General features: G+C 40.3%; 1 protein-coding gene across 8 annotated transcripts in view; it reads left to right on the top strand.

Moving 5' to 3' along the window:
• SPSB4 (splA/ryanodine receptor domain and SOCS box containing 4) overlaps positions 1-22547 on the top strand; it is a 151519-nt gene that overhangs the window by 96169 nt on the left and 32803 nt on the right. Inside the window, exon 3 of one of the 8 annotated variants that reach the window (XM_040705806.2) lies at positions 21700-21966. The exons of the other annotated variants lie outside the window; for them this stretch is intronic. Within the exon in view, the coding sequence (XP_040561740.1) occupies positions 21700-21755 (56 nt within the window). The 3' untranslated portion in view covers positions 21756-21966. Of the gene's footprint in view, positions 1-21699; positions 21967-22547 lie in introns of those variants that run through there. 8 annotated transcript variants of the gene reach the window in all.

Genomic DNA, 22547 nt, shown 5'->3' with positions numbered 1-22547 from the left:
GCCATTAAGCACATAATACAACAGATTTTACTGAAGACTCTAATAAGGCACTGATTCTGTCCCCAAGGAGTTATTTGAAGTAGTCCTGCAGTGTTTGCAGTTTGCTTCCATCAACCTGTGCATTTAAAGTTGCAGGATATAAGTGCATCAGAGTTGCAGAGCAGTTTCTTGTTTCCTTGTATCATTGTTTGGCAAAAAAAATGATCTTGTTCCAGAAAAAGCAATTTGTAAGAGCCCAGAATTGATTTTAAGCACAGAGTAGGCAACATTGAAACAAGAGGTTCACAGTTAGGTTTTCTCAGAAGGGGCATTTTTACACCGCATCATGCTGCATCTCCTATGCATGTGGATATTTGTGTCTACATGTGCAGCTTGGATGTTAAATTTAAAGATGAGATAATTGGTTTGCAATTAGAAGTAACTGTAAATGCTTAAAATATCACTCTTGTGTATGTCATTGAATTTTTTTAAGCCTTCGTATGGCACATGGAAGCTAAAAGAATTTCTTCCTCTCCTCTGGTTTCAGCCAACTTGACAGCTGATGTGTATTTAACCAGCATAAAGTGATAAGTTTCTTTCAGATCCTGATGCTCTTCTTCATTTTCTGAAGTTATTACATTTTACTTTTTCGGCTTTCTCTTAGGCAGACAGCATGTAACTGCTCTCAGAAATACCTTCCTGTGTCCGTCAGTACAAAACTAAGATCATGGAGTTACGTTAGTGCCCTGTTCACCCTTTTACAATTGAAGCGCTTAATGTTTCTGTGACCGCCTCAATACTGAATCATTTATTAAATGTATAGTATTTGAATAGGCTTTTTGTAAAATCTTTGTAGAGGTTAGAGTAATTTTAAAGGCTTAGAAATCAAGGAGTATTTTAGAGCATTTAATTTTCAATTAAAAAATTTTGGTTTTAAAGTTAGCGTGAAGTACTATGAAGATAATGTATTTCTGCTGAGCAAAGAACTCCCCCGTGCTGCCTGTAGTGACGTGCACCATCCGGCCGTGGGCACTGCCTGTGGATCTGTGTCCAAACAAAAGCAGCTGAGCGGCACGCTCAGAGCACACTTGCTACGTAAGGTCAGTGGGCGCTGCTCCTCCGGCCTCACGCTGTAAACCTTTATATTCTGTGTGGTAATAACTGTCACAGTGCTGAAGTTGCAGTTAAAAACTGATAAAAATTTGACACTGGTGTTATCAAAGACTGCCACTTTTCTAGAAAGGAGCAGCGTTAGAGTTAGGGAATAGCTTGGGTTAGGCCAGGCTGGAACACGTGTTTTGGCTGCTGAAGAAATACCAGTTTCTTACTTCATACTGATTTTTCACTGCACTGCAAGGTCTCCTGATCACATATGGGGACCCGCTGTATGTTTGTTATTTTAACTAAAGCAATTGCTTTAATATGCTGTGTATGGCTGTACTCCTGACTGCATTTCTACTTGATGTGTGCTTGCCATATGTGTAAACAATTTGCTGATTTTAGTGGTCTGACCTATTGGCCTCTGCCTGTATAAACAAATGAAAGCCAAAGTTCAGAGAGATCAGAGGGGGAACTTTAAACATCCTGCAAAACCTGCAGTCCATTAAGGGTACATTAGTATTTGGTTACAGCCAATCCTTTTGTACTTCCAAATAATTTGTTCATAGCACATTTGGGAAACCGGGATAGCTTCATCTGATGCATGGATATTTCAGGGAACTTCTGCTTCTTTTTTGCTTACGGGCACTTCTTAATCATGTGAGTACATATGTACGTGAAACTGTATTTCTGTAGCGACAAGAACTGCAGAGTATCTGTTTTCATTCTTCTGATAGAAGGCTGAAGCCCAGTCTTGGGACTTGCATTTGCCTAAAGGCCTCACCTGAATTTGCATTTCCCTTCGTTTAACTCTTTTTTGCACTAATGATTTCTATACCTCTGAAGCTATGGATGGGGAATAATCTGTAAGACAGAAATTAGGTTGGGTGGAATGCTTGGAGCTATTTGCCTGCTGAACTTTGCGTTCATCTCCAGTGAATCGTTTCAGGTGTTGATAGTCTGCAGGGTTAGGTGAGTCCTTTCTTCCTTAGTCCACCCTCTTCACGCACTCAGTATGTGGGTGTGATTGTTTGGCATTTGTTGAATGTGCCTGTGAGTATCGGAAATTGCTCCTCAAAGAACAAAAAATAGTCCAATGTTAGTGAGATTTAGCAGTTCTGATTTCCACATTTTTTGCCTGAAAATGTAGTAATGAACTTTGATTACCTTTAATAACATGTTGTGCTGGCTAGTTCTTCTCAGGGACAGTGAAGAAGACTGCACTGCTATGTCAGTGTCAAAATTCTTACACTTCCCAACTTTAGAAATCATCTAATGCTACTAGCAAGCTGAAATACTCTGCTTATGAGTCAAAAAGTTATTTCAATTTTTAAATTTTTAAATTTAAACTGGAGCTTTAGGGTAACTCTACATGGTTAGTACTTGAAGTAATACATGAAAGTGGTTGTTTTATAGGAACCAGCCTGCTCTTAGAGCAGATGAAAGTGGCAATGAAACATTCCCTTTCTTAGAGAAGTCATTCAGTACTGAACAGTACAGCTGGTGATGAAGAAAACCATTTTCAGTTCTATAAATAATATGAGAACATACATTAGGTGTGCAAAAAATTTTTTTCAAGCTTTTAGGATTAAGACTTCAAGCCTAAGAAGCAGATGGTAAGTCCACTTCCCAGTGCTAATCTGGCAGTAATGTCCTGATCCTCTGTGGAGCTCAGCAGTGCTGTGTGTTTGTCTGACATCCATAGGCTGCTGATAAAGGGCATCTCCCTGTGCATAGTCTTCTCTGCTGATTTGGCCAGTGCTGGAGCAGCGCCCTTGCCAGCAAGCAGGTATGGGTAATACTGTTTCCCAATTTTGTCTGTAGTGAGCATTATAAAATACAGAATTTGCTGTAGAAATAATAAAAAAAAAAAAGCAGTATGTTGTCCTTTTTTGTGTGTAGGGTTGTACGTCACCTTCTGCTTTTTGTTTTTTTTTTTTAAATTAATATGTGAATGATGCTCTGTTCCTGCAGGCTTGAAAAATAGTCTCTATCCAGCTGATTCTGCCAGTTGTTTTGCAGAAACAGCATTTCAAATTGGTTTTTGAAGGTTTTTTGTTTGCTTATTTAAAGAGGGGGCAAGATGACATCTGGAGAATTTGGGAGAAGCTAAATGAGTCATAACAGTGCAGTTGGGCAAATATGTCTGGGTATGTCTTGAGTATATCTAACTTTGAATTCATCCCCTATTCTATAAGTGTTATAATTTTTGTTTCTTAAAAAAAAAAGTTTTCTCTGTCTATCAAGAAGTCATTAGTTTTGCTTAGTATCAAAATCACAATAAAACAGTATTGGTTATAAAGCACTCACTTAATGCTGCAGATTAAGAAGCCAAAGAGAGATGGATTTTCAGCTCATGGATGCTGGGGGCACTGAGCAAGTGCCTTTCTGGACTGTCCTCCTTCTGGCATTGAGAAAGGGCAAAAGGGCTGTTCTGCTTCTCTTTCCATGTCAAAGTCAGTCTTGGTTAAAAGATTTCCTATAGACTCTCAGACTTTGAGCAGGGCCCGCATGGCTTGCTTTTCCTCTATTTTATCCTGAGTCCAATAAAACACTATGCAATTGGAACATCAGTTTTGCATAAGGCCTGATGTTTGGTGCTGCATGGAACTGTCAAAGAGTGAAATGTTCTGGATGAGGTAGGGTTAGGTTTGAAACTTTTCCAGATCTTTATCTGTTTGTCTTTTCTTTTTTTCTTTTTCTTTTTCTTCTAAATGGCCATATAGGCTATCCAGAACAAATGGATGCATACATACATGCATATATATGCATATATAACATATCAGCTATATATATAAAATTTTTACTTGTTTTAGGGCCTATAATGAAATTCTCGTAAGACACATTCAGCTCTTGCTGAGAAAGTAAGCAACTGCTTCATTAAACGTGTAATTGTGTAGTGCAGGCAGCAGTTTGAAGATGTTCCTACCTTTTTTGTGAGGTAGTTGTAGTATGGAATTCAGTGCTCCCTAGGGCATTTCTCTTGCTGTCTGTCTCTTGTTGTTTCCTTCCTGGCAGAATAAGGCAAACAGCAAGTGATTTCTGGGTTTAATTAGCTTGACAAAGATGTGTGTCCTGAATACATTGGAAGGTGCGATCATTAAAGTGATGCCCTATAGGCATTTCCTCGATGTCCCTTACCATTGCTCATATCCCAAGGCTTGCTGTTCAGAAGGCTGTGTGAGGATATGCATGCCTCCCTTTTGGCTCAGCCTTGCCCCAAGGGGCCATCTCTGGTGATTCCCATTGCGTGTTGCTGGCTGTTGTTCTCATTTGGAACTGGGTAGCCCTGCAGAACTTTGCTGCTGCTGCTCCTTGCTGCCTGCACGTGGCCTGCCAGAGCCTGTGAGCTCAGAGAAGCAGTAATTGTGAACGTGGAACTGTAACAGGCTCTGCAGTGAGAGACTTCATTAGCAGCAGCGCTCTGTGGCTCCTGAAAGTGGTGTTAAATTGACCTCCTTCTGGCTCTTTAGAGACCAGGGATTTGTTTTTATTGCATATGTACAGCTAAAATTGTACTCAAATGATAGCTTTGAACAAAAATAACTGGCTGGTGGTATTCTTGATGGATGATTATTTATGCTAGTCATGCAGAGGGTTTTTAAGAGATTTTTCAGCCATTGCAAATTTGATAGTCTGTAATTAATACTAAATCTATGAAACTGGAACTTCACCACTGGAATGGTGATTCTGCAGCACTTCTGTTGGCATTTTTGTGCTCAGAGTACAGACATTTTCATGTTACTCCCATTGAGGCCTCAGACCTACTTTTTCAATACTTTTCAATTTATCTAGATGTTACAGTTGAGAACACAATTGTATTTTCAGTTATCTAGTTAGCATTAAGAACAACAGATTCCATTACTGAGGGAAACATACAGTTTTTGTTCCTCATTGAATCAGTCAGGAGCTTTAGCGTTCAGATTAAGAGAAAATCAAATTTAAGGAAAAAAATGGTCTTTTATTAGAAACTGTAATAAAGAATAGAATTATTAGACAAGAGAGTATATATGATGATAATTGTAGTCATTGCACAGAGGGCAGTTAATGTATGCTTTTCAGAGCGATCTGCAGGTGGCATCCTATGTGGGAATAAAGGCAGTTCTGTAAGTTTTGAGAATTCATGTACTTTAGAGAACCTTACAAAAGCCTGCCTTCCAAAAACTATTGTACACCACTGAAGTTTAGCAGCTTAGTTATTTAGAGAATTTTCAGAAGGGCAGGAAGCAAAAGATAGAAGTAAATGTTTGGATTTTAAGGTGGGAGACTATTAGTAGGGTCTCTGCTGAGGTCTACTCTGCTCAATGCATTAATAATGAACTGGAAAAGAATATGATGGTGTGAACTGGAATGCAATAGGAAACCTGGCTAGATTATTGTAGCCTGCTTACATCCTGAGTACTGTTTGTTCCTGTTACTCATCCATGTGCTCCTCTTCCCACTCTGTGCAACTGTAAAAGTAGCAAGTAAGTTCAAAACTAAATAAATACTAAAACTTAGTAGGCTGGATAAGGAAGATAGAATGGCTTCTGCACTAAGAAAGTATAAAGCATATAAGAGTGTCTGTGTTGGATCTGACCAGAGGTCCCCTCTGGTCAGTGTCCAGTCTTCAGCAATTACATTTAGTAGCTGGCTAGGAGAGAGTCCGGGAGCTGCGTGAGCATATGGGGTATTTCATCCCACAGCCTCTAACCAGGTGGATGTCAGTGACTTCCTTAGCCATATATTTGTCTGTGTTTAATAATTCTCAATAGCTTGTTTCCTAAACTCTCTAGTTTCCTTTTGTGGAGCTGTGTAAGCTTTTTGTGTCCAGATCATGTTGCAGCAGTTCATATATGTGTGATGTGACAAACCACCTCCATTGGTTTGTTTTGGCTACACTCCTCAGCCTCTAGGAGAAATATCTGCAGGAAATACATATATTAAAAAAAATAATAATAATCAAATTTGTGGTCTTAAATGGCATAGGAAAAAAGTGACTATTGAAGGTCTTTTGTCAAAATGTGATAACTGAGGTATTCCAGTGAAGTGTCAGGTGTCTTATTTGAAAAGTAAATTTTGTACATTGAAAAAGTCCATCAAGTGAGTTACTGCAGTAAAATTGTGTGGAACCCAAAAGCATAAGTGGGATTAAAAGGGAATTACATGTATTTATTACAGAACCACTGATGTTCATTAACATGGCCATCCATCCAGTTGCGTTCTTTACAACAGGAAACCTTTAAACTGCTGGTGATCAGAAAATAGAAAACAAAATAAGTGAACTATAATAAGATCACATACTCATAACAAAGCTGAAATTTCATGTAGTGCTTCCTTGTAATTCAAAATGAATATGTGATTTAGTTATGTTTACTAAGAGTGAAATGTCAAAAGGTAACAGAAATGAGGTTGTGGCTCTACATATAATGATAAGGAGAGAGCTTGTATTTAGTATTTTACTTCTATTTAGTAAAATATGAAGTAATATTGAAGAGCACTAAAGCTGTTCTGTGAGTTCCGGCAGGGATTATAGGGTCAGTTTGTCTAGTCATATAAGGTGAATTTCCATTTCCACTTTGCCTCTATAAATAAGATTAGAATAAAGTATGGAAGTACTGTTAGAATTATTTGATATTTTGTTACTCACATGTGTTTTCCATTACCATCTAAATGCTTAAAGTAGTTCCAGGAGACTGAAAACAAGTGTCTGTCAGTTTATAAAATACTTTCAGCAACTTAAAATGGAAATAGCTAAAAATGGATTATTGTAGGTAAGCTTAAAAACTACCCTCAATAAAGATTAGACCATGACAAAGTTCCTGCTGTTGTTTGATAGTGGAGTTAATTCCACTTACATCTTGAGCTGAGTATGGATATCTATTCAAATTTAGGTAACCTTTAAACCTAAAATTAAGCTAAATGTACACTTTGCAGGGTATCCTTAAGAGCTACTTACAGTTTATTCAGAACTGCTCTTCACAAATACGTTGTAAATATCAACCCTTCCCTTCTGAGGAAAAGCAGCAAATGTTTTGTATTCTGTCTTTCTAGAGAAAGCAGACACAGCCCAAGTGGAGGAGAAGGAAAGCGTTCCATGTAGAATGGAACTGAGCTGACCTAAAAACCACCTATTAAATCTGTCACAAGTGCATCATCAAATACCTGCTCCTGACTGCTTGGTTAGAGGCAGCTTTATGAAACATACAACATTCCAGTAATGCCGCAATCCAGGAAGCTATCACCTTCAGCCTCGTATTTGTTCAGTAGGCAAACTTGCATACAGTGTTCATTTGTGGGACCCACCTGGCGCAAACTTTTATATACTTCAACACTGCCACTATTGCTTTCAGTGCAGTGAAGCCGATATTCAGCTCTGCACACGGTTCCCTGATTGTCATCTGCCAGTTTGTTCTTATGAGCTGATTAGGACACTCTTCATTTTGTTTGTGGTGTGACAGGTGTGCATGGGTGTCTGAAACGTGGCTGTCTTTTATGTCACTATTGCCAGTGCTGAAACGCACCAGCCATCGTTTCACTGTGTTCATGTCCACTATCTGGTCCCCAGAAATGTTTAGGAAACATCCATGAATGTCAGTGGGTGCCATTTTTTTCCACATGCAGTAATTCAGTTACACCCCTTTGCTTCATATGCACTTCCATGTCAGACACCATTTTGTCAGACTGCCCCTCTGCTGCCATCTGTCACATGGCAAGAAAATGCAATGGAATATTGGTGGGAATGTTCAGACTCTACTGGCATCCCACCAACATCCACGTCTGATGCCGTGGGCCAACATAACAGGAGGCATTACTTTCAGAGTAGCCCTCATAATTGCTACAGGCAGGGAAGAAAGAATCAAGATACTTCTGGGGCAGTCAGTGAGCTGCTGCAAATCTTCACTTTACCCCATACGTCACTAACAAATACATCACCAAAATAGTTTTCCACACAAGCTGCCAGGTAACAACACTGCTGTTTTATAAAGAGGTGGATTATAGGAAGAAAAAGGCATACATTTTCTACTTCTCTCCTTTCTAACTATGAGGACTCTATTGATAGTTTTAGAAAAAATTATTTATGGATGCACTGAATCACTGAACAGCTTTGTGGTAGTTCAATTGCACACTGACTTACCTGCAAGTAAGCTTAATGTGTTTGATATGCATTGATGCAACTTTGCTCAACTTTGGCAAGGTCTTACATTAGGTAACCCAAGTCTTCTGGCCCAGAATGACAGCAGCACCACCTCCTGCCGTGTTTCTTCCATGTTTTATCCTTCAATAGTACCAGATGGCCAACAGGCAAACCTCATGGGATTGTTGAGCATTGGGCAGTTGCACTGGAGTGTTGAGAAGGTCAGCAATTGACCTATTAAAAAAAGGCAGTAAGGTACCTTCTTTTTCTCTCATAAGTGCTCTTCCAAGTGTTATTTTAAAGATAGAATGTAACTTGACAGTACTGTCTGTGCAGTCCTCCCTCTATGCGCCTCTGCCCTGCTTTATTGAGAGAAATTGATCTCTTGAAACCTTGCAGCATAACAGTGCTGTGATGATGTTCTGTCTTTGAAATGTTTAATGTTCTTTCCTGACTTTAATGTCCCGGTAAGATACCAAAAATACCAAGGAAGATAATTTGTATCATGTTGCACACAACACCCAAAAGATTTGGCTATGAAAACATTGTTTTCCTTTTCAGTGTTGATGTTTTGGGTTTAATGCCCATCTTTTTAGAAATCATTTTGTTAGTAGTCTGGGTTGACTTAGGACTGAAAAGGGATGAATTTGAAGCAGTTGCCTGTAACCAGCCCAGAGCACCTGAGCACAGCAGAGCTCCAGCATGATGAGCTTGCTGCCTTCTTCTCTCTTGCTCTCCATCTACTCCCCTCCAATTTGTGTGATGTACTTCTGCTATCCTATAGCCATAGTTTGTGTTTGTTATCCTTTCCAAGCATAACAGTTGCTTTCCCTTGGGATAAGGAAAGTATTGAAAGTAAGCAAACTTTGTTTGCACTGGCAAAATAAGAAGAGACTTGTGGGGTCAGTATTGTCTAATGGCATTTACTGTTTGACAGGAGTGCTGATGGGGATAGAGCTGAGTTCTGTTTCTGATGCGGTGCTGAGCGTATTGAGTTAAGCTTCATTGGCAAAGTAGAGCATGTGAAATCTCACAGGATAGTTCTTACTTGTCGAGCTCTTGTTCTCAAGCGTCTGGCTAGTGTAAAGTACAATACTTTATCCTGGGCTGAAAAAATGGGAGGATGACAATATTATGATCACTTCTCGATATAGGATGATCTGATGGATAGGTTTATCAAATGTGATTTCATTAAGAAGGAATTTTTTGGTCTTTGTTTTGTGATTGACTCACAATCAAATCAACAGCAGTGTATTTTAAACAGTTCTGCGAGAAGTATGGAAAGGGGCCTTAAGACTTTACTGTGTGGGAATCTGTTCTATCCGATGCCTGTTTTCACTGGGCTGCATTCATGTACTTTTAAATTTTTGAAGTATGTTTGTTGTTTAAGCTGCTAGTGCAAATGTTTGCTTGCTATTAAATCTTATTACAAAATTCTTTGTACTAGAGTACAACTGTATTAGGAATACATACCCTATTATTTTACTTCCTTTTTGACTATTTGACTTCCTCCTTTATTACAAAGGACCTTTTTTTGCGGGGAAAATGGTGCAGTCTGTCATACTTCTGGGAGCTGTGATTACTGTAGAGTTAGCATGGCCATGTGTTCCTCAAAGGCCTATAAGGCAAGGGAAAAAGTTTGGCATATTTTAGTTGGAAAGCTTGTGTTGGGATGAGGCCAAACTAAACACCAGTGCCTCTCTGCATTTATGATTTGCATCTTTTCAGCTGTTTGGGTTCCTTGGTTGCAGTGATATTTATACATACCATTGGTGAAGGTCTGCCTGTGAGGAGAATTGCTCCCATTCTCGTGTAGAACAAATCCATGGGGTGCATCTGGGGAGAAAGAATATTTCTGTTCTTTGATTTCTAAAAGAGAAATTTTACTGTATGTACCCTGACAGAGAGTTTCTGGAGATGAGTGATTATCTTTCCATGAGTGGAAATTTTGGAGATACGTGGGTATATCCTCACATTTTTCCACTACAGTTTAAATGTGTGCTTTCAATATAAGATTTTGTAGGTATTCTAAAATTACTTGGTATACCAATTTTTTTTTTTTAACTGATTAGACTTCCCTCTGTGTGCATCTACATACCTATATTGATATAAATAAAATGAGTTCCTAGGATTGGAAGAGCCATCTTCCGTCTTTGTCCATCAGAGACAAAGCTGCAGCAGTGTTGATCTCTTTTCCTGAACTGTGCTCTGCTCCTTGCCCAGTGCTACTTCAACCAGAAACTCTACAGTTCAGGAGTTGGCATTCAAGGAGAAAATTGATGATAAAGAGCTCTTTCAGTTAGTGTGCACAGGCCCCAGAAGGATCCGCTGGTTAGAAGGAAAATACGAACTGGAGATAAGTTACAGGTTTTAATAGTGAGGGTTACTTATAATCCTCTGGAAGGTTTCATCAGGATATATAAAACCCCTTGGTTGCAGGTTTTTGTCAGTTGACTTTGACCACTTTGATGGTCAAAAACATATTGTGCTCACTGGATCTGATGGTAGGATTGCAGGGCTCTGTTTCACAACTGTCACTGCAGGGGCTCATGTTGAATGACTTTGATTCTTCTGGCTAAATATGAGAAGCTGAAATTCATTCAGACTCAGCCAAAGCAAGCACTTGCTCAGATTTGTTCTGCTGCAGTCAAGTGCAGTTCTGCTCCTGGTGTTCTAGAATTAGCTTTGGCAATGCCACCCCTACTCTCCTTTGCAGTTCCATGGCTATGGAGCCTGTTGCTGGTTGGAGCAGGTGTGCGGCTTTGTCAAGTAATGTTCTCCATTTCAGGAGTGGCAGATCGGAGCAGGCTGGTTTTCCTTCCACTCCTGGGCACAGGGAGGCACCCAGTAGTTGTTCCTTTCATGTGAGTTCTGGAAGTTAAACGTTGTCAGGAACCCATGTTGCACAGTAACCTTTAAGCCTCAGTGATTTACGTGGTCTGCTGGATAATGCACCAGATGTGACAGTTTCCTGGTCTGTATAGCCTATAGGTCTTTGAATAATGCATGGTGGCAGGCTCGCAGCTGCTTTAACAGGCTCTTTGTTAAGAGCAGGGGTTGTCTCCTCCAACTGGATTCACCTCTGAGAATGGCACTGCAGGATTCTTCTCTTTTGGTCGTTAAGTCACATAGTTACTAGCATTTCTTTTAGACTGCACCTAATGGGATTATGGATATTTTATGTTATCTCCACATCAATAATGCAGAATGGGTCATGTCAAGAATTGATTCTTCTTATTTGGGGAGGGATGCGGAAAGGTAATTTAACTGTTGGAAGTAAGAGATTCATTTTAGTAGCTCCGCTTTTAATGTAAGTTCTAGGTATGACCTTGAAGTCACAAATGGAAACAAGGAGGCTAATTAGCAAAGTTTTGTAATGACTTTGGATTAGTCCCTAAATTATAACCACACAATGAAATCAGTATTCCCTTGAGCAAAGCAAGTTGTTCTGCAGAGGCAGATTAGTGCTTAGGAGGGTGGTGGCTGTGTTACTCAGCGATATATCAGTGTTTCATTGTATCTGAAAACTAGGTTGTTCCCTGTTTGTTTGTTTTTTCCCATGGGGTAGCCTGTGAGAAGTGTTAATTCTTGTGTGTGCTATTTCCACATCTGTTCTCCTTCAGTCAGAGAAAGTCAGCACTCCTGCTTGCTGGTGCCAAGTGTGCCCTTTCTGGGGATCAGCGGAGTCCTCCAAGGTGCCCTCTGGAGGGAGGAGTTCTGCTCAGCGCAACTGTACCCCTGCAGACGGCAAGGAAAGGCCATGATTTAGCAAAATGTTCCCAGACAGAGGAATATTAAAAGGAAGTATGGTAGTGCCACAGTGCTGTAGAAAGCACTGGGAACACTTGTATCTTGTAGATAAGCAAGAAGTCTACTTAATGAACTATCGTTTTGGTTGAGAGAAATTCCCCTGAAGGCTGACAGTAAACTTTGAATTCAATTTTTCAGGATTTCAGAAGTGTGAATTTTGTATGCATGAGTTAACATGCACCTGCTTGGTTTTGTTCATGCTGGGTGATGGTATTGAAGTAGCAGTATTTGTAGCAAACTTGCATTTGAGGAGATGATGTACCAAGAACTGGGGTGATTAATGTATAATAATAATAATTATTATTATTTTGAATGAGACAAATATTTTTAAATGGAGCTTTTGCTCATTGATGTAGCGCTGGAAGCTTTCTGTTTGAGATGTAAATTGCAGTTATTGTTAATCCATAGTTTCAATACAGAGTGCTCTGAGTGTTGATATTCCTTACATAAGTTGCATAGTCATGGTTCTATAAATGGTAATGTTTTAAATGTGGTTCTTCACCTAAAACTACTAAGGAGAAGCTCCTCTATTTATTAATATTTATAGAAATGCATTTCCCTTCTCTTAGACTCAATCTTAACCCTTCTTTTTCTTTGATACTTCAGTTCCTTACACTTGTAAGGAAAAGAGTGTTTATGTTATCTTCTTTTATTTTATATTTACAGACTGACAAGGTCATTTTCATTTCTCAAATCTGCACCCATCAGTTGCAAGGATCCTGCAGCTCATGAAGGATGAGCGTAGCTCTGCCCAGTGGAACACAGGGCCAAGTAAATGAGTTATTGGAAAAAAAAATTCTAGTCTTTCATTTCTACTGAAGAGGTCATTTTGGAGCATATGAAGGAACAAAAAACAGCTAAATTTGTGATTAAATCCCTGTTTTGTTGACATGAGGTGTATTTCAGGCAGCATTTCTGGGTTAAATACTCTGCTTTTTATTTTAGAACATGAGGTGATGAAGAAAAGAGATTTCTCTTATGTGTTTTCTAGTGGTTTCTGAGTACTTGCTTGGACTGGGAAATAAGGAACTAAAAAGGAGAGAAACAGTTTTGGTGCTGAAAAAAACCCCATTTGCTATTCATTTCAAAAGCTTTTTTGATAGGCTAAATCTTTTGTTGGAATAGTGTAGCATCTCGTTTTTGACTTCAGACAGGCTTCAATCATAAAGAAGCAAACTTTACAACTGTAGTACAGTGCAATCAATACTAATGCTTTGTACAAAGTACTGTATTTTCTTTTATTCAGTCTTATAGACTCTAGTTCTATGTTATGCTACAGACTGCTCTGGCGCTTCCTCGTGTTGCTCAAGATTACAGAGAAATGACTCCTGTGTTTATCCAGAAACTATACATCCAGTTCTTACCGGCGCTGGTACAGTACAGATGTCAACTGTACCAGTCATTGTGTTTAGTTCGGCTGAGGCGTATTTGGATGACTGAGAAAAGCTGGAAGTGCTGATGCTGTGCTTGTGTGTTAAGCACCAAAGGCAGTTTAGGAAATAATGGGCATTTACAGAATTTTCAAATGTGTATGTAAGTTTCTTTGCAGTGAATGGCATGTAGGTGAAAGCAAAACTGTGCTCCAGGGCCAGGCACCAGGAAGTCCTCATCTATAGGAAAGAGACCAATTTACCAGTGGCAGAAATAGGCTGTGTGCACATCTTATGTGGAGGCAGCTGATTCTTTAGTACTGAGTAATATTATGGAAGATTTGCTCTTCTGTTGGTACATAGTACATTAGAGTAATCAACTGTGATTATAAAACAAGTCATTTGATTTAATAAAAAGCACAAACAAAATCCAAACAAAACAAAACAAAAAAAACAACCAACCACTGATCCTTTTCAGTCTTTCATCAAATATGATTTTGCTGATGCTGACAGAAATGAAAGGCAGGCACGCTATGAATACACTTACCCTCTTTTAAATTTGTCAGTGATAATGAAAACTCACATCCTTTCCTATTGACACAAAGAGCACTGCAGACTTGCTGAGTTAACAGTCTGACTCTATCACCCTGTCTGTGCTACCAGCCCATCATTTTTTTGTACCTCATTCTAGCCGGCAAATCTGCAGCATCCAGAGTTGATGTAAAAACTCTGGTTGTGATTGTGGATTTGTTCCTACCGACAGTTTATCTTCCTGTGAGAGGCATTTGTTTCTGACCACTGATTTTGAATTTCTTGTATTCTGTTTAACTTACACAACAGTGAGAAAAGTGCACTCATTATGTTGGAGGGTTTGCCTTCGCAAGCACCCTAGCACTAAATTGACTTGGAAATAAATACTTTTTTATTGGTACGTTTGCATACACTGAAATCTCAAGTGATACATTTTCTAGGATTTTTTTTTTACCATCACATGCACTGATAAGGACTAACGTCAAAAATATTTTAAGCACCAGACATGATCTGTGAGCTCACCTCTCCTTCTGGTGGGTTTCTGCCATAGGATAAGAGAGCAGACTCAGGCTGGATGGATGCCCTGCTCCCTCCAACTGTCACCATGGCTCCCTGTTACTTTTAGTGATTTCAGCTGAAGGGGAAAAAGGGATGAGTCAGCCATCAGCTTATTGTAAGACCATGCAGACAGTTGTAAATATAACCTGTCTGGAGATCTGGTTCCGGTAATCAGCACAAAATAGCTGTAGACTACGTGTAACTTGGAGCCCCTCTCACTGAAAAAAACCTTGGAGGGATGAGAGAGAGAAAGTGATTAATATTGCTTAAAGAGCAAAGTGTAATATTCATTGTTTAGAATGTGTATTTTCTTGTGTTATTCATTGCCTTCCACAAAAGTGGAAACAATTAACTTGTAGACTATTGCTCTGGGTTAGTATCTTCCAGTTCAATGCAGCTTTCTTAAATAAAACTCTAAAATAATATAATGTCTGATCCTGAGCGTACAGGCTCTTCTGTGCCTGGGGAGAAACTTAAGGAGTGGGGAATGTGTTTCTCACAGTACATTTCATAATTGCTGACAACCTGGGATGAAATCTTGAATTTAGCTTGCAGAAATATTTGAGAAGGATGTGGTTGCAATGGGTGTGTGTTTAATTTTCATGAGCATGGCTTTTGTATTTCTGTTGATAAAGGCTTGTGAATTACATGTCTCCATTTGAACTTTGCAATAAGTGGAAGTGTGTGAAGTGAACCAGTTTCCCCTGCAGACCTTGCACTTGCACTTGTTTATTTGCAGTGCTTAAGTCTACAAAGGCATTAAAGCAACAGAGCTGCCTCCAAAGGCAGAAAGCCTTTTTACCAAAAGCACAACAGCCGTGCAGATCACAAGTACATGAGCTAGGCTGAGTGAGGAATAGTTGGGATCATTCTCTATATACCTATAGGCAGCTGGAGTTTTCCTTCAGAAGAGGAATGTAACAGTTTGGATGTTGACTAAAGCCTTCTTTCTTTCTAACTCTGTTAATGTGGTTAGGATCAGTCCATAATAAACGGTCCAAAACAGCAGTTAAATTTGATGGTTTTTTTTTCATTCCATATTTTGTATTTCTTAACTTCACAGGGTGAATTAGAGATGTACAATTCATTTGAAAAGGCTGATCTGTAACACCTTGTGCAAACTGTAGCGAAAAGCCCCAGCACGTACCTTGTTTCCATGTCTGAATCCAGAAGCCCTGCCCAGGGCCGAGCAGCGGAGGCAGATTGCCTCTGCCTGGCATACGGAAATGAGGTTTAAGAAATACAGTGATGCCTCGATTTGCTGTTCTGAAATGGAGATGTGTTGCAAAACAAAGATGTTGATTTCATATAGATCTCTGTTAGTCCTGCTAGTGCTGCTCCAGAAGGCAGGAATGAAATGTAACGTATTAAAATAACAAAACCACCACCTCCTTTTTTTCTTTCTTTTTTTTTTTATCCTTTCAGCCTTAGTTATACAAAGTCAATTTTTGAAACGTAGTTACTGTGTCAAAAACTTCTCAAATTAACATCAAGTCTATGACTTCTAAACAAATGTTTAAAATGTTCCCTTCAAATTAATACTCCCAGCAGGACCTGCACAAGTAGGTCTGGAGGGGGGAGCTTAAAGTCCTGCCTGGTTTGTGGCTCATGAGGCTCCCACCCTTAAAAGCCCCTGAATTCATTGTAAATGGGCTCTGAACAGACCCCAGGTACTGAACATGAGTCCGGGCAAGAAGGAAGCTGAGGATACTAGATGGGACTTAAAATGCCTACTGTGATATGGACATAAGTGGTTTCTGCCCTGTGAGTATAAGTTAGTTAATCAGTGCTGCTGTGTATACAGCCTCTTTGCCTCTGAAGTTTTTGAACCTCGCGCTGTAGAAGGTAATTTTAGGTATTTCAGTGATGGGGTGTGGCAGAGGGGGTGTGCACGATGTGTCTCTGAGGCAGGAGCAGCTTGGGAGCGACCCTGCTGTAAATGCTGGGGACAAAGTACAGGTGACTGCAGCCTACTGAACGAGTTGCATGAGCAGTGCTGTTAATTCAGAGCAGGACTTGAGCCTACCAGAGTGCCCGTCCTCTGGCAGACATAAAGTGCAGATAATGAAAAATTTCCTCTTCGGGATCGTAACAGAATTTTCCAGACATTAAAAATTTAAAAACAAGGTGAAGTTGCTGATGGTGTGTGGCCTCAGGAAAACGTTCCATGAGTTTCATATTGAAAGATGTGGGTTAATTGCTGAATCATCCTCTCAAGGATGCTTTGCACTTAACTGTATCTGAAAAGAAGTGAACATACTTTTGTAGTGAGGTACAGCATAAACATAGCAGCCTTCACAGGAACCTCAGTATTGAATTTTGTTACTTGCTTTTTACAGTTTATTTACAATTTTGTAAGTAAACCAGTTAATTGTTGGAATTAGCATGTGAGAAAAGAATGCCGTTGCCCTGGGAGAGTTCTCGACTGACACTTTAAAGTTTATTCTTTCTTCAGCTACCTAATTTGTACTGATGACCTGAAAGGCTGCCAGTGTCTCTGCTGATTCAGAACAAGCTGACAGTGTTCTCCGTACTGCTGCAGGGATAGCTGGGTCTTTGGTGACTGTCCTGAATGAATTAAGGCAATGTTTATGGGCTGGAGGCTGTGAAGGCAGCATAGAATAATTTTGAGAGAGCAGTCGCCTCTGTTCATGTAAAAGCAAACAAGCAAAATGCCCGACACCCTGTCTGAAACAGCCCAGCGAGACTGCAGTGAATCTAGTAGCAACAGAAAGTTGATTTCATATGCTTGTAATTAGGGAATTTCATCAGGGCATGGGGCAGATGTTACTGCTAGGAAAGGTCATGAGTGGATGGCGACTGAGAGTTGGATGCTGTGTGTGTTCGCTCATCCCGTGCCAGCTGGAGCCGTGGGCACCGTGAGTGCTCTGTGGCTGCTGTGCTCCACACAGCTGTTGGCTGGCACTGTTCTTGTGTCAGCGTCCGCCCGGTTCTGGGAAAACTTTTGGCATGAATGAGAATATGAAAAAAGTTCTTTTAAACAAGCATATGAAATTTGAAACGTTCAGTTCTTCTGTCTTTGGGCAGAGGTGACTGTTGTATGGTATTGCCATCTACTTCATATTTTAGAAACTTGTGTATGAGTCAGAAACACAGCAAGATGTGTGGTTTTGTTTTTGGGAGGCTTAATTTGGAAGGTAACCCTGTTCTCCTTGATGTCAGCAGCATGTGGAGCAAGTGCTATGGACACCTTTCAATGCTTCTTTCATTTGCTACTCCCCCTATTCTGGGCCTGACATTTTTCTAGAGAGCACGCTGCCCTTTTTCTTAATGCTTCCAGCCCCCGAGCCTTCTAGGTTCAGTTGATGCAATGCAGATCCCTGTGCTGGAAATACCAGGGAAGAGCAAATGTTCAAGCTCCCCAGATGTGTTGTGACTGTGGATAACTGTTGTCCTTCCATAGCCCAGGGAGCATGTTCACAAACATGGAATTGTGTTACTTTCAAATATGAGAATTTGTCTTTTTTTTTTTTCTATTTGTATTAATAATATTAATACTATTGTAATTCTGGCATCAGAATTTACAGGAAGTTTTCAGAAACAGATTTCTTTCTACTTTCATTCCCTTTTATTAAAAACCAGTTTAGTACTGTACCGCTTTCATTGATAACAATTTGCACTTAATTGTAGGTTTTGAAAATTGTGATTAGACAGTCTGCTTTAAATTGCCCACTGTTTAATTTGTGATGTCAGTGTGCAATTGTGTGTGTGATCCAAATGATGTATATTCAGTGCCGGATTTTGATTTCTAGTATTGCAAAATGGTGTTTGCTTTAACAATACATTTATGTTCTACAAAATGTGTTTGTATAGTTAGTTATTTGATGCAGAGTGATAAACTCTTTGCAGAATTTGCATTTTACGTTTTTTCTACTAAAATGCATCCCTTCATATTGCATCAATCTAGTCTGTTCAGGATTCAGGATATTTTTGCAACAAATTTTGAAAAAACAAAGAGCAAAATGCACCACATCACAAAATCACAGGAATGTAGAGGCTGGAAGGGACCTCTGGAGATCATCTAGTCCAGCCTCCCTGCTAAAGCAGGTTCCCTATGGGGGGCTGCAGGGGAAAGCATCCAGGTGAGTTGTGAGTATCTCCAGAAAAGGATACTCCACCACCTCTCTGGGCAGCCTGTTCTAGGGCTCTGTCACCCTCACAGTAACGAAGTTCTTTCTCAAGCTCAGGTGGAACTTACTGTGTTCCAGTTTGTGCCCATTGCCCTTTGTTCTGTCACTGGGCACCAATGAAAAGAGCCCACACCATCCTCTTGACCCCCTGCACTTGCATGCTTATAAGCATTGGTAAGAAACTCCCTCAGTCTTCTCCAGGCTGAGCATCACAGGACTCAGCCTTTCCTAATAAGGAAGGTGCTCCAGACTGCTAATCATCTTTGTAGGGCTCTGCTGGACTCTCTCTGGTAGTTCCTTGTCTTTCCTGAACTGGGTGAGGAAGCAGGTGTGGTCTGTGCAGCCAAGGCATGCTGGTCTTCAGAGAGTGTTGCTCTTTGTGACTGGCTCTCTGCTGAGGTAGCTGTGGTTCAAGGTGATGAAAGCCCATTGCTCCATCAGTTTTTTGTATTCAAATCCCAGGAATAAGAGAGTGAGGAGTAACAATCCAGTCCAGGTAAAAAGTCTGTGGATAATGGCCCTCAGGAAGACAGTCTCAGAGAACATATCTGTTTTTCTATGAACTAGCATCTGTTGCTTTTCATGGAAGTGCTAATCCTGGAGCAGGTGCTTGCTGGGAGCAGTGGTGTCAGCTCTCTGGCCCTGCTGTTTGCACAATGTGTTGAAGACACAGCATGTGGGCTTACTGATCTTTATAAAATGAAGGTAAGCACAAGCAGTACTTGAAGACATTTGTAGAAGGCTTCTTGTTGCAGCTCAGCAGAAGTTTCTTTGCCTGCTTTAAGAGTCAGCATCAGTCATTGGCACTGGAAAGCCATTCCTGGCTTTTTTTTCTTGACTGTGCAGGGTATAGCATCACCTGAACGTTGGGCTGGGCTCTACCTACATCTGTCCTCCCATTCCAGCCGCTCTCAAGGATCACCGATAAGTGTTCTGGAGTGAATAAAGGTGTATATTTCTGTTTCTTGGATTTGATTATTAAACTGTCACAGAATGGGTAATGGCCAGAATACGAAAGGCCACTTCTGCTGCCTGTACCTGGGTTTCTTGGGAGCTGTTATTTGGCCACCTGTGGACAGCTTTACTTCTGGGTTGCTATCTTTATAACCACAGGTAACATGGTCTCTCTGTCTTCTGTTCTTCTGTCTGCACAGAGGTGTAAAATGCATGCATGGCATATGTTGTCACGTGTTTATTTTTTTATAAGCAGAAAAATCAGGGGATGCCACTTCATAGTTGATCACTGTCTTTTTTGTGTGCCTGTTAAAGAAGTTCCCATGTGTTATAAACATGCATGTGAGTATAGATGTCTATACATGCCCTCCCAATATCAGGACTTCCAGAAGATGTAGTAGTTAGGCTGATCCAGGAGGAGTAGAGTTCTCCTGTAGGGCCCACAGAATACTTCTTCATTCTTGGAAGCTCTCCCCATTCCTAGTGCAGTTCCCAAGGAAGTAGTCATTAGGAAGAGGTTTGGAGCTTTCTTAGGTATCTAAAGATCACAAAGCATGTAGCCGTGTGAAATAGATCAAAAATGCTTTTTTCCTTCCCCTTCTCTTTCTACTATCTCTACTTCTCTCATTTGTTTTGGGATGTGTGTGTAACCAAGATCTACTTATTTTCTCTGGGAGGCTGTCTGGCTTTTTGGATTTTGTTTATTTGTTTGGGTATTTTTTGTTGTTGATATTTTCTTTGTTTTGTTTCAAATCAGTCAGGGTGTTCCCCTCATGTATTGGAAATCATTTTCCTTATCTAGTTTTATCACAGTGTTTCTTGGAATGCTCAGAGGGAGAGAAGACATGGCAAACAAGTGGTGTTACGTGATGACAGGCTGTACACACAGCTAGCCCTTCAGATGACCAAGCTCTTATCCATATTCCAGCTTTTTTTCTCTTTAAAATACAATTTTTTCAATTCTTTTTGTGCAAAGGTGGCACTAAGATATGGTTTGTGAAGGTCAGGCAGCGTGCTCAGTCCTTGGGCCGCTTCCTGTAGCTGGAGCAGAGCACAGGCATTCTGTGGGACTGGGCTTTGAAAATGAGTGTTGTGACTATTCCACACTGTATGATTTCCTTCCCCACTGGAACATGTCATTGAAGCTAACTGAGATAGCTCCTGTTTTTCTGAGATGTGAGCCAAAATCTGTCCCAGAGGATGAGCTGCTTTGTAACAGTGCGAAATGCTGTAGGCCCTGAAACAGTCTCTAACGTGTCTTGAGGCGAAGACTGTTTCCCATGGGGATTCTTTCATCTGACATCAGTGATTACTCTGAAGCATAAGGGGAAGGTATTTAAATACTAGTAGAGATAAATGCATGATTTCTTCAATGTAAGTTGGATGGAAATCCTCGTGTGGATGTTTTCTATTACTCCTCCTTTGGGAAGTTTTGGTGAACCACAGTGCTTCTGTTACCTGGGATGTAATATTTGTCAGTTTTTCAAGATGAAATGTTATATTACAGTATCATCAGGCCCAAGCAGTGACTGTAACAGTTAGCGTTGGAAAGTGCCTGAATGAATAGTGGTTGGCAATGCTCAGATTACATCAGGACAAAATAAGATTCATAGTACAGAAAGTAGGGTACTTCTAGTCTGAACCTACAGGAAGGATGCTATTGTTTCATTGTACAGAAAAAGAGCCAGTATTTTCTTTGTCTGGAGAAACGGTTATTTGTGAAAACCCTTTGGAAGGAGTAGTGATGCTGTGGGAAGTAACAGAAACTTAATGCACACTCTTAGCTTACTTGAATTTATTCATTTTTTAAAATGAGAATAAGGGAGGAAACCAGTTCTACTGTCTGTGTTACTGTTCGAGTTTTATTCAAGACTGGTAAATGCTCATGGGGTTGATACATAGACAAAGATACATAGATGGGACTTTGAAAACCATCTGTGAAAGGAAACTAAGTCATTTCGGAGTGATGTGTATGTCTCATAGTGCCCAGTACATCTGACCTCCAATGTGGTGTGACAGAAGGGACTTTCCTTGTTGGACAGGGCAAGTTAAGATGGTGACTGCGTCTCCTGAGCCTGAGAAGCAATAGAAATATGAGACCAGTCTTCAAACAGCTTTTTTTTTTTTCCAGGATATTCTGGGTCTGTGCCTGCAGAGAGAGAAACCTTCATCAGTCTGTTGTCATGAAATTCAGTGGAGTTCTTCTGCTGACTTCAGTAGCAGCAGATCGGGCCCTGTGTGTTCCTAGCAGCTGCGGCACTGTTTTCTGCCTCAGTTCCCAGTCTGGCAGCATCTGGTGAGCATCTGCTCCCTTTGGGCTGGAGCCACGACAATGAGGCTTTTGTTGCAGTGAGTATTTTGGAAGAGGAGGAGGCTGCGTGAAAGTTAGTTTTGGGTAGTAGGTCATCACTGTTACCATCAGCTTTGGTAGATGCTGCTGATGCAGTGATACATTGCCTGGGAAGGAAAAGATGAACAATTATTTCCAAACAAAACAATTCCCTGGGGCTGTTTGTGTTACTGAGATCTCCTCTATGAGTTGGAGTTGGGATGTGGCCGAGCTGCAGAAATATGGGTGATACAGTGAAACTCTTCCAGCTTTTGATCTCTGGTAGCGTGTGATTCAGGTATTGGCTTTTGCATTCAGTTATCCAGCTGCTTCTACAGCCAGGTTTGGAGACGTTGACTGATTAAATTATTTAGTAGTAATAGGTCCGAAGTACTCAGATGAATTTGCAAGAATAAGTCAAATGCTATTCTAGGTGGGAAAGAGTGCGTGGAGTTGATGATTTATAGTAATGTGAGCTATTACAGATTACACAGAACCGGAAGAGGGGAGTTAGTCTGGAGGCACAACCTCTCAATGTCAAAGTTATTGCTTGTTATTAATATTTATACATGAATGATATTAATGTGTCCTATAACTGTGCTGTGCAGATGGATGAATTCATTTTGCTTAGGCAGAAGAGCTGGGCATCT

The sequence above is a fragment of the Gallus gallus genome, chromosome 9 (genome assembly GCF_016699485.2).
Source record: "Gallus gallus isolate bGalGal1 chromosome 9, bGalGal1.mat.broiler.GRCg7b, whole genome shotgun sequence".
Lineage (NCBI taxonomy): Eukaryota > Metazoa > Chordata > Aves > Galliformes > Phasianidae > Gallus > Gallus gallus.
This window is presented reverse-complemented; position numbering and strand designations above follow the sequence as displayed.